At 46.6% G+C, this 12898-nt stretch overlaps 1 protein-coding gene and 1 pseudogene across 1 annotated transcript; one reads left to right on the plus strand and one right to left on the minus strand.

The window, feature by feature from the left end:
• Window positions 1-87: 87 nt before the first annotated feature.
• On the minus strand, window positions 88-3771 carry LOC142659055 (uncharacterized). The gene is made up of 6 exons (XM_075834770.1): window positions 3233-3771; window positions 2745-2798; window positions 2383-2436; window positions 2201-2300; window positions 1359-1471; window positions 88-1206 (listed from the first exon to the last, which is right to left on the minus strand). Exons 1-6 carry the CDS (start codon window positions 3309-3311, stop codon window positions 674-676), a joined length of 933 nt encoding a protein of 310 aa, XP_075690885.1. The 5' UTR covers window positions 3312-3771; the 3' UTR covers window positions 88-673.
• Window positions 3772-4536: 765 nt separating this feature from the next.
• On the plus strand, window positions 4537-11686 carry LOC142658944 (histo-blood group ABO system transferase 1 pseudogene; annotated as a pseudogene).
• The last annotated feature ends 1212 nt before the right edge of the window (window positions 11687-12898 follow it).

Below are 12898 nucleotides of genomic sequence, written 5' to 3' on the forward strand. Positions count from 1 at the left end.
ACTTAGCTAAGGGATGTGTTAATGAAGGTCTATCAAGGACAGAACAGACAAACCAGGTTCGTTTTGTTTTTAAATAGTTTTATTTGATTTTTTTTAATAATAATATGTTTTTACTAGGCAAGATGATGATGACCTTTTTATATTTTGGTCTCTGCTGTGATCTTTTTGGCCTCCTTGACCTGATGTTTTGGTCATCTTGGCCATGATGTTTTGGGCCTCTTCGACTTTGATGTTTTTAGTAATCTTGGCCGTGATATTTTTGGCCTTCTTGACCTTGATATTTTTGGCCTTCTTGACCTTGATGTTTTTGGCCTTCTTGGCCATGATGTTTTTGGCCTTCTTGACCTTGATGTTTTTGGCCTTCTTGACCTTGATATTTTTGGCCTTCTTCACCTTGATATTTTTGGCCTTCTTGACCTTGATGTTTTTGGCCTTCTTGACCTTGATGTTAATGGTCTACTTGGCCATGATGTTTTGGCCTCTTTGACCATGATGTTTTTGGTCTTTTTGGATGGAAGATGTTGATTGAGCGGCTTTCTGAGAGTTTTAATGAGATGCTGGGTGCCCCTGATGTCCTAGAGAAAAGTGTGATGGAATTATAAGACGTAATTGGAGATCTTTGATGGTTTAGGCTTTAGCAATGAGATGTTGTAACTGTGGCAAGAGGATGATGTTACTTTCGTCTCTTGATCTTGATTTTTTTGATCTTTCTAATCTTTTTCATCTTTTTGACCATGGTCTTTTTGGTCCTTTTGGCCATGTTTTTGGCCGCCTTGACTTTGATGTTTTTAGCTGCCTTGACCTTGATTGTTTTGGCTTTTTTGGCCAAGGTTTTTTTGGCCTTCTTGATCTTAATGTTTTTGGCCTTCTTGGCCAAGATGGTTTTGGTCTCCTTTAGCTGCTTCTTTATGGCAACTTTCTTATTTTTGATTTGACTCTTCAGTCTCCTCATCCTAGCCACATATTTATCCTTCATTGCCGTACTTTTCTCCTCCTTCTCTGGTTTTCCTTTTTTAGGTTTCACGTCCTTTCTTTCCTCCTCATCGGCCCTGTCATCTTCACTCTCCTCTCTTTCCTGCTCGTTCTCCACTATGTATCCAGGTGCTGCCATCAACCAACTCAAGAAGGGATGACGATTTTGGTCTTTTTCATCATCACCTTCTTCAATGTCCCTCTTCTGTTTTACAACTCGATGTTTCTTGGGGACTATTAAAATATGAAATGAACAATTGTCAATAACTAGAAATTCTAACTTATATAGGAAACACAACTATGGTGAGACGTAAGGTGACAAAATGGCAGGGTGGTGCTTATCCCCTTGTTAGAATTGTCTAACACAGTTATAGAATTATTCTTACCTAGTTTTTGTGCTATCTTTGAATATAGTCCAGGTGGTGATTCGGGCCTAAACACTCTCTTGCCCTGTAGGAGCTCTGTCTCGAGTTTCACATATTCAGGATGTACCTTAAGACTAGAAGTGAAAACATTTTGAAACATTCTCAATTTGGTAAAAAACAATTATACAACTTGAAATATTCTGTAAATGACAAGACCCGGGACATTGGAGTCCAAGTTTAATTTCAGAGTCCTGGACTTTCATATAAAGTAACACTCCCCTTCCCCATTCTTATGATGCCATTTTACCATCCCTGAGCTTTACTTTGGGTCCAGCGCATGTTGCACTCTTCATGGAGCAGCAGAGACCAGCGATGGTAGATACACCACAATGCTGACATATAATGTGATATCTCTACCTGATGCCATTGGAAAGAAGAACATGTAATCTGAGGTAAAGCATGGGGGTAAGGGAGTGACCAATCTCCATAAATGTGTCTGTAAGGCCGGATTCACACGAGCGTGTTCAGTCCGTGATATACGTATGGCGGCAGTATTTCCCGGACCGAACACCCTTCCGGGAGCCGGGCACCTAGCGTTATAGTTATGTATGATGCCAGGAGTCCCTGCCTCCTTGTGGGAAAACTGTACCGTACTATAATCACGTTTTCTGTACGGGATAGTTTTCCCACAGCGAGGCAGCGACTCCTAGTATAATAGATAACTATGATGCTTGGAGCCCGGCTCCCTGAAGTGTGTTCGGTCCGGGAAATACTGCCAACATACGGTCTATATATCACGGACTAAACATGCTCGTGTGAATCCGGCCTAAATGTCTCCCAAATAGACAATTGTGTAAACTTACTAAACGTAGATAAACAGGTACAGTCCGAGCCCCAGGGCGATGGCAAAGAATGATGCTCCGGCCACAACCACTTTGGCCAATGTTGGCCTTCCTGGAATAACTGGGGGGAGAAAATAATTCAATGAGAAAATAAATTTACAGAACAAATATGACATTTTTAATTTAAACAAATAAAAATGTACCTGAATTCCAGAATTTATCAGAAGTTTTTCGGAACCAGCCAGCAAGTCTAGATTCTGCCAAAGCATAAAAAAAAGTATAAAATAAGCAGCACATAGAAGTAACGACCAGAAGAGAGTCCTTTTGGCTTGTGTTGGGCTGGTATATGTTGATATACTTTTCCTGCTGCATGGAATAGTGTAGGCGACGACGCTCTTCCATGCAGAAGTATCAAGTAAAAAAAAACACGTATACCGCACTGTATAATTTATTTATTTTTATAAAAGAAGCCTATGGGAGCTATTGGTCAAATACAGACTGCAAACACAGTGTGAATAGGGCCTGTGTGCATTAGATCATTGGCCCATTTTTAGCAAACACTTACCCTTTTTGCCAGGTAGACTCCTCATCAGGGGAAGGTCCTCTGAGTATTTGGATCCTCCAAAAGAAAGAGAAAGTTTGTGATGAAAAGACCAGAACATTTATGGCCTAGAGGTGAGATCAGGCGCAGCCAGGGGTAAAGGAGGGGAAAGAGTAGCAATTTCACCCAGGCCCTGGTGCCTTAGGGACCTAAAGGGGCCCCTCTGCCACATCAGAACACACCAGTAGTATTAATGGTGCATGGCATGGGGGGCCCTGTTACAGATTTTGCACTGGAACCAAGAAGCATCAGGATATGCTTTAGTAAAGGGTTAATATCAGCATTCTTGGTGATTGGGGGAAGTAAGGGGTTAATAAAGCATCACTGGTGGCCTAGGGCAATAAGGGGTTAGCTAAGTATCGCTGGTGGTCTGGGGCAGTAAGGGGTTAGCTAAGTATCGCTGGTGGTCTGCGGTAGTAAGGGGTTAATGTCCGCATCCAGTGAGATCTTACCTTGTCCTGGCTGCAATGGCCTCCCATGTCCTTGGACAATAAGAGAAAAAATAATGAAGGTCGTCACTGTAATCTTCATTGTGATAATCGCTTTCTCAAAACCAAGTGAGAAATGGTTGACATTGCGTCTTCATCAGACTTTTTCTTACCTAACAGGGCATTGTGACATCATCGGTGTCCGCACTTTTATGATGTCATCATTATCTCTTATGATGTCATCATTATATCTGAAGAAGCAAAACCGCTTTATACCGGTTTTGACCAGTCTCCTTTAATCTTTTCATAACTAACTATGAACCTGCAACTGAACCCCATATTAATGTCTCTCTACCCCATATTAATGGCCCTGCTCATTTAACCCCTTAGATGCTGCAGTCAATAGTGACATTGGCATCTTAGCCGTTCGAAAGAGGGGGACGGCCCATTTGCCCCATCTCTGTGATGCGATCTTGGGGTGCCGATGGTTGTCATGGCAGCCTAGGGGCCTAATGCAGGGTAGAAGCTGGTATAAATCCCAATATACTGGAATACATTAGTATGAAGTAGACTGATCTAGTGCTGGTTCATGTCCACTAGGGGGACTAATAAAAAAAGTAATAATACAGTTAAATACCATATGTTTTATATATACAAAAAAATATATTAAAAAAAAAGTTAAAAAACAAACCTTTTCCCATTCCCCAAAAACATGTAAACGCCAGAATTGTAGTTTTTGGTCACCTCATCTACCACACAAAATGAAACTAATAGTGATCAAAAAGTCTCATGTACCCCAAAATGGAACCAATAAAAACGACAGCTCGTCCCGCAAAATCCAAAGTCCTCGTATCGCTCAATGGACGGAAAAATAAAAGTTCTGGCTCTCAGAATACGGCGACACAAAACCAATTAATCCTTTAACAATTTTCTTTGTAAAAGTGGTAAAACATTTCGCCATCATAGTATTGACCCACAGAAGAAATTTAACGTGTCCTTTTTACCGCACGGTGAACGCTGTAAAAACGAATCACTGTTTTTCCCATTCCTCCCCAGAAAGATTTTTTTCTATTTCCCAGTACATTATATGGTACAATAAATGCTCTCGTTAAAATTAAAACTCGTGACCCAAAAAACAAGCCCTTATACGGCTATAACGACAAAAAATAAAAGTTATGTCTTTTGGCAGGTGTTGAGGAAAAAAAAGAGAAAACTAAAAATTGCTGCGGCAGGAAGGGGTTAACCTGTTAGTATGTTTTTGGAGAGTGGGAAGAAAGCGGAGAACCCGGAGGAAATTCACGCGAATACCGGGAGAACAAACAAGCTTCATGCAGACGTTACCGTTAGTCGGACTCTACACCAGCGCCGCATGACATATATAGGTGTGTGTGGCGCCATTTCTGTACTACAAGATGGCATTACTATGTTCGCTTTATTATAGGGGCACTGACTGAGTCTATGAAGTGCGTGCGCCATTTATACACAGCGATACACAAGAAAACAACTTTTTGTGTCCGCCTCTGGCATCAGACAGCAGAAACATGGTGGTCACATGATTAAATCACAAGACTGCGATACAGGGGCAGATATATGGCTGTATAATGACCAGAGTACAATTATAACGTTTACTGATAATTTTTTTCGTGTTTTACGGGTCGTGCTCCTATACTTTGTATAGGAGCACAGCCTGCAAATGCGGGCGGCCGTCAGCAGCCTGCCGTGTCCGTTATCGTTGGCTGTGATTACGAGCACGGTCGTGTGCATAGGGCCTAAGACGGGGTCTGGACCCACAAGTGGGAATGAGGGCCCTCTCTAAATATTTCCTCTAAATAGTCAGGCAGTTCTATACTACACCAGCACTACCAAGTGTAATAACAAGTATGAAGCTTTTAAGAAGGAGGTTATAGGGCAAGGCCTTTGGGGTTTTTTCTTCTGTGTGTCCCCCAAAAAGCGTCTTTCTGGGTACGCAGATTCCTTTTTGTCTTGCTTCTTTTGTATACGGAAACTACGAAATATTCTCATGGTTGCTGATGCCTAAGTCGTAGGACCCTAAAACAAGACTGTGTAGCATAGAGAGACAGTGTACTATGAAGACAGAACTTCCTTGTGATGGCAGGAAGGAGGTGAAGGGAAAGTGAGCCCTAATCTACCCACCGCCCTGTCCCTGCCTACTTGCAACGACCCGCCCTAGGCGACGAGGTACAACTGGGCGGCGGTCCCTACGCTGTCTAAGTGCACAGGAAAACAAACAGGGAACACGCAAGGGAAGGGGCAGTAGCCACGGAACGCCACGAGGAAACGGAGCGGCGAACGAACAGTCAGGACCAGGACGAAGTGAGTAACCCGAGCGGGCACGGAGACAGAAGCAAGCCAGGGGCAAAGCAAAGCAAAGCAAGTCAAGTCAAGGAGAACTGCAGCAAGGCAGAAGCACGGCAGAAGCAGGCTGGAGCAAGCAGCAGTGGGGCCAGGAATCCAAAAGAATAACAAGCAATGAGGAAGAGAAAACTGCAGGTATAAATGGACAGGGGGCGGAGCTAACTCTGACTGACCAGGCCGCGATAGGCTCTCCCACTCCTGAGCCTGCCACCCTGATTGGTGGGAGCCGGTGTCAGTCTAAGAGGTCTGGCCTCAGGTGTCGACTGATTAACCCTGGGAATCTCCACAGACGTAGTGCCTGGCAGATCCTTTACAGTACTCCCCCTTTTATGAGGGGCCACCGGACCCTTACTAAGAGGACCCGGTTTAGTGGGGAAGAGAAGGTGGAACCTCCTGACCAATACCCCAGCGTGAACATCTCGAGCAGGTACCCAAGTCCTCTCCTCCGGCCCGTATCCTCTCCAATGGACCAGGTACTGGAGGGAGCCCTGGATCATCCTACTGTCCACAATCTTGGCCACCTCGAATTCCACCCCCTCAGGGGTGAGAACGGGAACAGGAGGTTTCCTAGAGGGGGACCAGGACGGGGAGCAGCGTTTAAGGAGGGAAGCATGAAAGACGTCGTGTATGCGGAAGGATGGGGGCAGCTCCAGACGGAAGGATACAGGGTTGAGGACTTCAATGACCTTATAAGGCCCAATAAATCGGGGAGCAAACTTCCTGGACGGGACCTTAAGGCGCAAGTTCCTGGACGACAACCAGACCAAATCCCCGACGACAAACCGGGGGTTAGCAGAACGTCTACTATCTGCCTGAATCTTTTGTGCGCTCTGGGACGCCTCTAGGTTCTTCTGAACCTGGGCCCAGACAGTGCACAGTTCCCGATGAACATCCTCTACCTCAGGATTATTGGAACAACCAGGGGAGACGGAGGAGAACCTTGGGTTAAACCCGAAATTACAGAAAAACGGGGAGACCCCTGACGAGTTACTGACCCGGTTATTCAGGGAAAATTCAGCAAGGGGAAGGAATGAGACCCAATCGAATTGACAGTCAGAGATGAAACACCTTAAATATTGTTCCAGGGATTGGTTGGTCCTTTCCGTTTGGCCGTTAGTTTCGGGATGGAAGGCGGAGGAGAAGGACAGATCAATCTCCAACTTTTTACAAAAGGCTCTCCAAAATAAGGAAACAAATTGTACCCCTCTGTCCGAAACGATATTGACTGGGGCCCCATGGAGACGCAGGATGTGTTTCACAAACAAAGAAGCTAACGTCTTGGCGTTAGGTAGCTTCTTAAGGGGCACAAAGTGGCACATCTTGCTGAAGCGGTCGACTACCACCCACACCACCGACTTGCCCTGAGATGGAGGCAAATCGGTGATAAAATCCATGGAGATATGGGTCCAAGGTCTCTGGGGAATGGGCAAGGGACGTAGTAGGCCCGCAGGTCGGGACCTAGGGGTTTTGGACCTAGCGCAAACCTCACAAGCGGCGACGTAAGCCCTAACATCTTTAGGCAACCCAGGCCACCAATAGTTTCTGGTAATGAGGTGTTTGGTGCCCAAGATGCCAGGATGACCAGATAGAGCGGAGTCATGGTTTTCCCTGAGTACCCTCAGCCGGTATTGCAGGGGAACAAACAGTTTGTCCCCAGGGACGTTCCCGGGAGCTGCACCCTGATCAGCCGCGATATCAGAAGCTAAATCAGAATCCGTGGCAGAGACGATTATACCAGGGGGTAAAATACAAGCGGGATCCTTCTCGGAAGGAGGATTGGCCATGAAACTACGTGACAGAGCATCAGCCTTAATATTCTTGGACCCAGCCCTATAGGTAACCAAGAAATTAAATCTGGTAAAGAATAGTGCCCACCGAGCTTGTCTAGGATTAAGCCTCCGGGCCGATTCTAGGAAAACCAGATTCTTGTGATCCGTAAGGACCGTTACCTGGTGTCTGGCCCCCTCCAGGAAGTGCCGCCACTCCTCAAAAGCCCATTTAATGGCTAGAAGTTCGCGGTTGCCAATATCATAGTTACTCTCCGTGGGCGAAAACTTCCTAGAGAAGTAAGCACAGGGGCGGAGATGGGTGAGGGAGCTGGTACCCTGGGACAAGACGGCCCCCACTCCCACCTCGGAAGCGTCAACCTCCACAATAAATGGCTCCTCTTGGTTGGGCTGAATCAGCACGGGGGCCGAGATAAAGCACTTCTTGAGAGTCTCAAAGGCCTGGACGGCCTCAGGGGGCCAATGGAGGACATCAGCACCCTTGCGGGTAAGGTCCGTAAGAGGCTTAGCGACGACCGAGAAGTTGGCAATAAATCTCCTGTAATAGTTGGCGAACCCTAAAAAACACTGTAACGCCTTAAGGGAGGCAGGTTGGACCCATTCCGCCACAGCTTGAACCTTGGCAGGGTCCATGCGGAATTCATGAGGAGTGAGGATTTGCCCTAAAAATGGTATCTCCTGTACCCCAAAGACACATTTTTCAGTCTTAGCAAACAGATTATTCTCCCGAAGGACCTGGAGCACCTTCCTGACATGCTCCACGTGAGAGGACCAGTCCTTGGAAAACACCAGTATGTCATCAAGGTACACAACAAGAAAATTACCCAGGTACTCTCTCAGGATTTCATTAATAAAATTCTGGAAGACAGCAGGGGCGTTACACAACCCAAAGGGCATGACCAGGTATTCGAAATGACCCTCGGGTGTGTTGAACGCAGTTTTCCACTCATCCCCCTCTTTGATGCGGATAAGGTTATATGCCCCCCGTAGATCGAACTTAAAAAACCATTGGGCTCCCTGAACCTGATTAAAAAGATCCGGAATCAAAGGAAGTGGGTACTGGTTCCTTACAGTGACCTTATTCAGGTTACGATAATCAATGCACGGCCTAAGACCACCATCCTTCTTCCCCACGAAGAAGAAGCCAGCACCTACAGGAGAAGTCGAGGGGCGAATGAAACCCTTGGCCAGGCATTCCTGGATATACACCCTCATGGCTTCACGTTCAGGACATGAAAGATTAAATATCCTACCTTTAGGAAGCTTGGCACCAGGCACCAAATCGATAGCGCAATCGTAATCTCTATGGGGGGGCAACACCTCGGAGGCCTCCTTAGAAAACACATCGGCGAAGTCCTGAACGAACTCAGGAAGCGTGTTTACCTCCTCCCGGGGAGAAATAGAGTTAACAGAAAGACATGACATAAGACATTCATTACCCCATTTGGTGAGATCCCCAGTATTCCAATCAAACGTGGGATTATGCAACTGCAACCAGGGAAGGCCTAAAACCAGATCAGACGATAATCCCTGCATTACCAGTACAGAGCACTGCTCCAAATGCATGGAGCCAACCAGGAGTTCAAAAACAGGAGTATGCTGAGTAAAATAACCATTAGCAAGGGGAGTAGAGTCGATTCCTACTACAGGGATAGGATAAGGTAAATCAATACAAGGCATCTTTAGAGACATAGCAAATTCCACAGACATGATATTAGCAGATGAGCCAGAATCCACGAAAGCACTGCCCGTGGCAGACCGGCCAGCAAACGAGACCTGAAAGGGAAGCAAAATTTTATTGCGTTTCACATTAACGGGAAATACCTGTGCGCCCAAGTGACCTCCCCGATGATCACTTAGGCGCGGAAGTTTTCCGGCTTCTTATTCTTGCGCCTGGGACAGGTGTTCAGTAGATGCTTGTCGTCCCCACAGTAGAAGCAGAGACCGTTCATTCTGCGAAACTCCCTACGTTGTCGAGGGGACATGGAGGCCCCGAGTTGCATAGGTACCTCCGAGTCCTTCGTGGAGGGGCGAGGAGGCGGGACCTCGGGGGGGATCGCAGAAAAGTCAGAGGGGAGCACACTGAAGCGTTCTAGCTGACGTTCCCTGAGACGTCGGTCAAGTCGTACTGCTAGGGCCATAACCTGGTCAAGAGAGTCAGACGAGGGGTAGCTAACCAGCAGATCCTTCAGGGCGTCAGATAATCCTAACCTAAACTGGCACCTTAGGGCCGGATCGTTCCACTGAGAAGCTACGCACCACTTCCTAAAATCAGAACAGTATTCCTCAACCGGTCTCCTACCCTGACGTAAGGTCACCAACTGACTCTCGGCTAAAGCAGTCCTGTCAGTCTCGTCGTAAATGAGTCCGAGGGCAGAGAAAAAACGATCAACAGAGGAAAGTTCAGGGGCGTCAGGAGCCAAGGAGAAGGCCCACTCTTGGGGCCCTTCCTGGAGTCGGGATATGATGATACCCACCCGCTGGTTCTCGGAACCTGAGGAGTGGGGCTTAAGGCGGAAATATAGTCTGCAACTCTCCCGGAAGGAGAGAAACGTCTTACGGTCCCCTGAAAACCGGTCAGGTAACTTGAGGTCGGGTTCTAGAGGTGAGGTGGTGCGCCCAACCCTTTGGGCCAGGGCCTGGACCTGTAGGGAGAGGCCCTGCATCTGCTGGGTCAGGGTCTCAAGGGGGTCCATGATAGCGACAGCGTAGGAGAAATGGTAGACTAGGTAAGGGCTTGTTATTCTGTGATGGCAGGAAGGAGGTGAAGGGAAAGTGAGCCCTAATCTACCCACCGCCCTGTCCCTGCCTACTTGCAACGACCCGCCCTAGGCGACGAGGTACAACTGGGCGGCGGTCCCTACGCTGTCTAAGTGCACAGGAAAACAAACAGGGAACACGCAAGGGAAGGGGCAGTAGCCACGGAACGCCACGAGGAAACGGAGCGGCGAACGAACAGTCAGGACCAGGACGAAGTGAGTAACCCGAGCGGGCACGGAGACAGAAGCAAGCCAGGGGCAAAGCAAAGCAAAGCAAGTCAAGTCAAGGAGAACTGCAGCAAGGCAGAAGCACGGCAGAAGCAGGCTGGAGCAAGCAGCAGTGGGGCCAGGAATCCAAAAGAATAACAAGCAATGAGGAAGAGAAAACTGCAGGTATAAATGGACAGGGGGCGGAGCTAACTCTGACTGACCAGGCCGCGATAGGCTCTCCCACTCCTGAGCCTGCCACCCTGATTGGTGGGAGCCGGTGTCAGTCTAAGAGGTCTGGCCTCAGGTGTCGACTGATTAACCCTGGGAATCTCCACAGACGTAGTGCCTGGCAGATCCTTTACATTCCTGTGACTACTTTATGTAGTTACATGTAGTGAACTGGTGGTCACCCAGACAGGACGTTGAGTGGTAACTAGGCAACCTGAACTCATATACTGAACAAAATACGCTACTTCAGGAGAAGTAGGTTGTACCATTATACCAAATGTATACAGCTACTATAGAGCAGCTAACCCTGAAATAATATTCTAAACAGGGCTGGGACGAAGGATGGGCAGAGTAGGCCGCAGTCTAGGGCACCATTGGGGGAAAGAGAAGTGTATTTCATTACCATAATAAAGAAAATATTCACTTTTTCCAGATATATTGTGTTCCTAAAAACATTGATCGAAACAGCAGAAATGTTCTTCATGGTAGGACATAAGGTCAACTACTACATCTTCACTGATCGCATCAACGAGGTCCCTACATTTTCCTTTGGTGATGGGAGGCAATTAATGATCTTACAACTCCCAGCCTATCAAAGATGGCAGGACGTCAGTATGAGGCGTATGGAGACCATCCAGGAGTACTCCCGACAACAGTTCTTACATGAGGTGGACTATCTCATGTGTGTCGATGTCGACATGAAGTTCACGGATGACGTTGGGGTGGAGATCATAGGTGATCTGGTAGGATCCCTACATCCTGGATACTTTAAATCATCAAGGGATCAATATCCTTATGAACGTAGAGCGTTGTCCCAAGCTTTCATACCCAATGATGAAGGCGACTACTACTACGCTGGAGGCCATTTCGGTGGCAATGTCCAGGAGGTGATCAAGTTGACCAACCATTGCCACCATGCCATTTTAGCAGACAAGGCAAATAATATTGAGGCACGTTGGCATGATGAAAGTTATATAAACAAATATTTCCTACACCACAAGCCAACCAAAGTCTTGTCTCCAGAATATATCTGGCTCTATTACTATGGAGATCCACCCATTATTCAGAGAAAGAGATTTGTAGAGGTTCCTAAGAGCAGGATATTGTTGCGTTACTAATGGACTGCATTGTTCCATGGACGCTCTTCCATGCAGAAGTATCAAGTAAAAAAAACGTATACCGCACTGTATAATTTATTTATTTTTATAAAAGAAGCCTATGGGAGCTATTGGTCAAATACAGACTGCAAACACAGTGTGAATAGGGCCTGTGTGCATTAGATCATTGGCCCATTTTTAGCAAACACTTACCCTTTTTGCCAGGTAGACTCCTCATCAGGGGAAGGTCCTCTGAGTATTTGGATCCTCCAAAAGAAAGAGAATGTTTGTGATGAAAAGACCAGAACATTTATGGCCTAGAGGTGAGATCAGGCGCAGCCAGGGGTGAAGGAGGGGAAAGAGTAGCAATTTCACCCAGGCCCTGGTGCCTTAGGGACCTAAGGGGGCCCCTCTGCCACATCAGAATACACCAGTAGTATTAATGGTGCATGGCATGGGGGGCCCTGTTACATTCTTGGTGATTTGGGGAAGTAAGGGGTTAATAAAGCATCACTGGTGGCCTAGGGCAATAAGGGGTTAGCTAAGTATCGCTGGTGGTCTGGGGCAGTAAGGGGTTAGCTAAGTATCGCTGGTGGTCTGCGGTAGTAAGGGGTTAATGTCCGCATCCAGTGAGATCTTACCTTGTCCTGGCTGCAATGGCCTCCCATGTCCTTGGACAATAAGAGAAAAAATAATGAAGGTCGTCACTGTAATCTTCATTTTGAAAATCGCTTTCTCAAAACCAAGTGAGAAATGGTTGACATTGCGGCTTCATCAGACTTTTTCTTACCTAACAGGGCGTTGTGACATCATCGGTGTCCGCACTCTTATGATGTCATCATTATGTCTGAAGAAGCAAAACCGCTTTATACCGGTTTTGACCAGTCTCCTTTAATCTTTTCATAACTAACTATGAACCTGCAACTGAACCCCATATTAATGTCTTTCTACCCCATATTAATGGCCCTGCTCATTTAACCCCTTAGATGCTGCAGTCAATAGGGGTTCCTAAGAGCAGGATATTGTTGCGTTACTCATGGACTGCATTGTTCCATGGACTTTCTACATCTAAATTCAAGTCCTATGTGTGTTTTGAGAAAATCCTATGTCTAACTTCTGTTTTAAGGGCTTTGCTTCTTCTATTTTGGCAGACATTGTTATAGGACATATCTAGGTACAGCCCTGCCAGGACCTTCCTCCTCAATGACTTTACCATAGAACTAAAACTCCCCA

The sequence above is a fragment of the Rhinoderma darwinii genome, chromosome 8 (genome assembly GCF_050947455.1).
Source record: "Rhinoderma darwinii isolate aRhiDar2 chromosome 8, aRhiDar2.hap1, whole genome shotgun sequence".
In the NCBI taxonomy this organism is placed as follows: domain Eukaryota; kingdom Metazoa; phylum Chordata; class Amphibia; order Anura; family Rhinodermatidae; genus Rhinoderma; species Rhinoderma darwinii.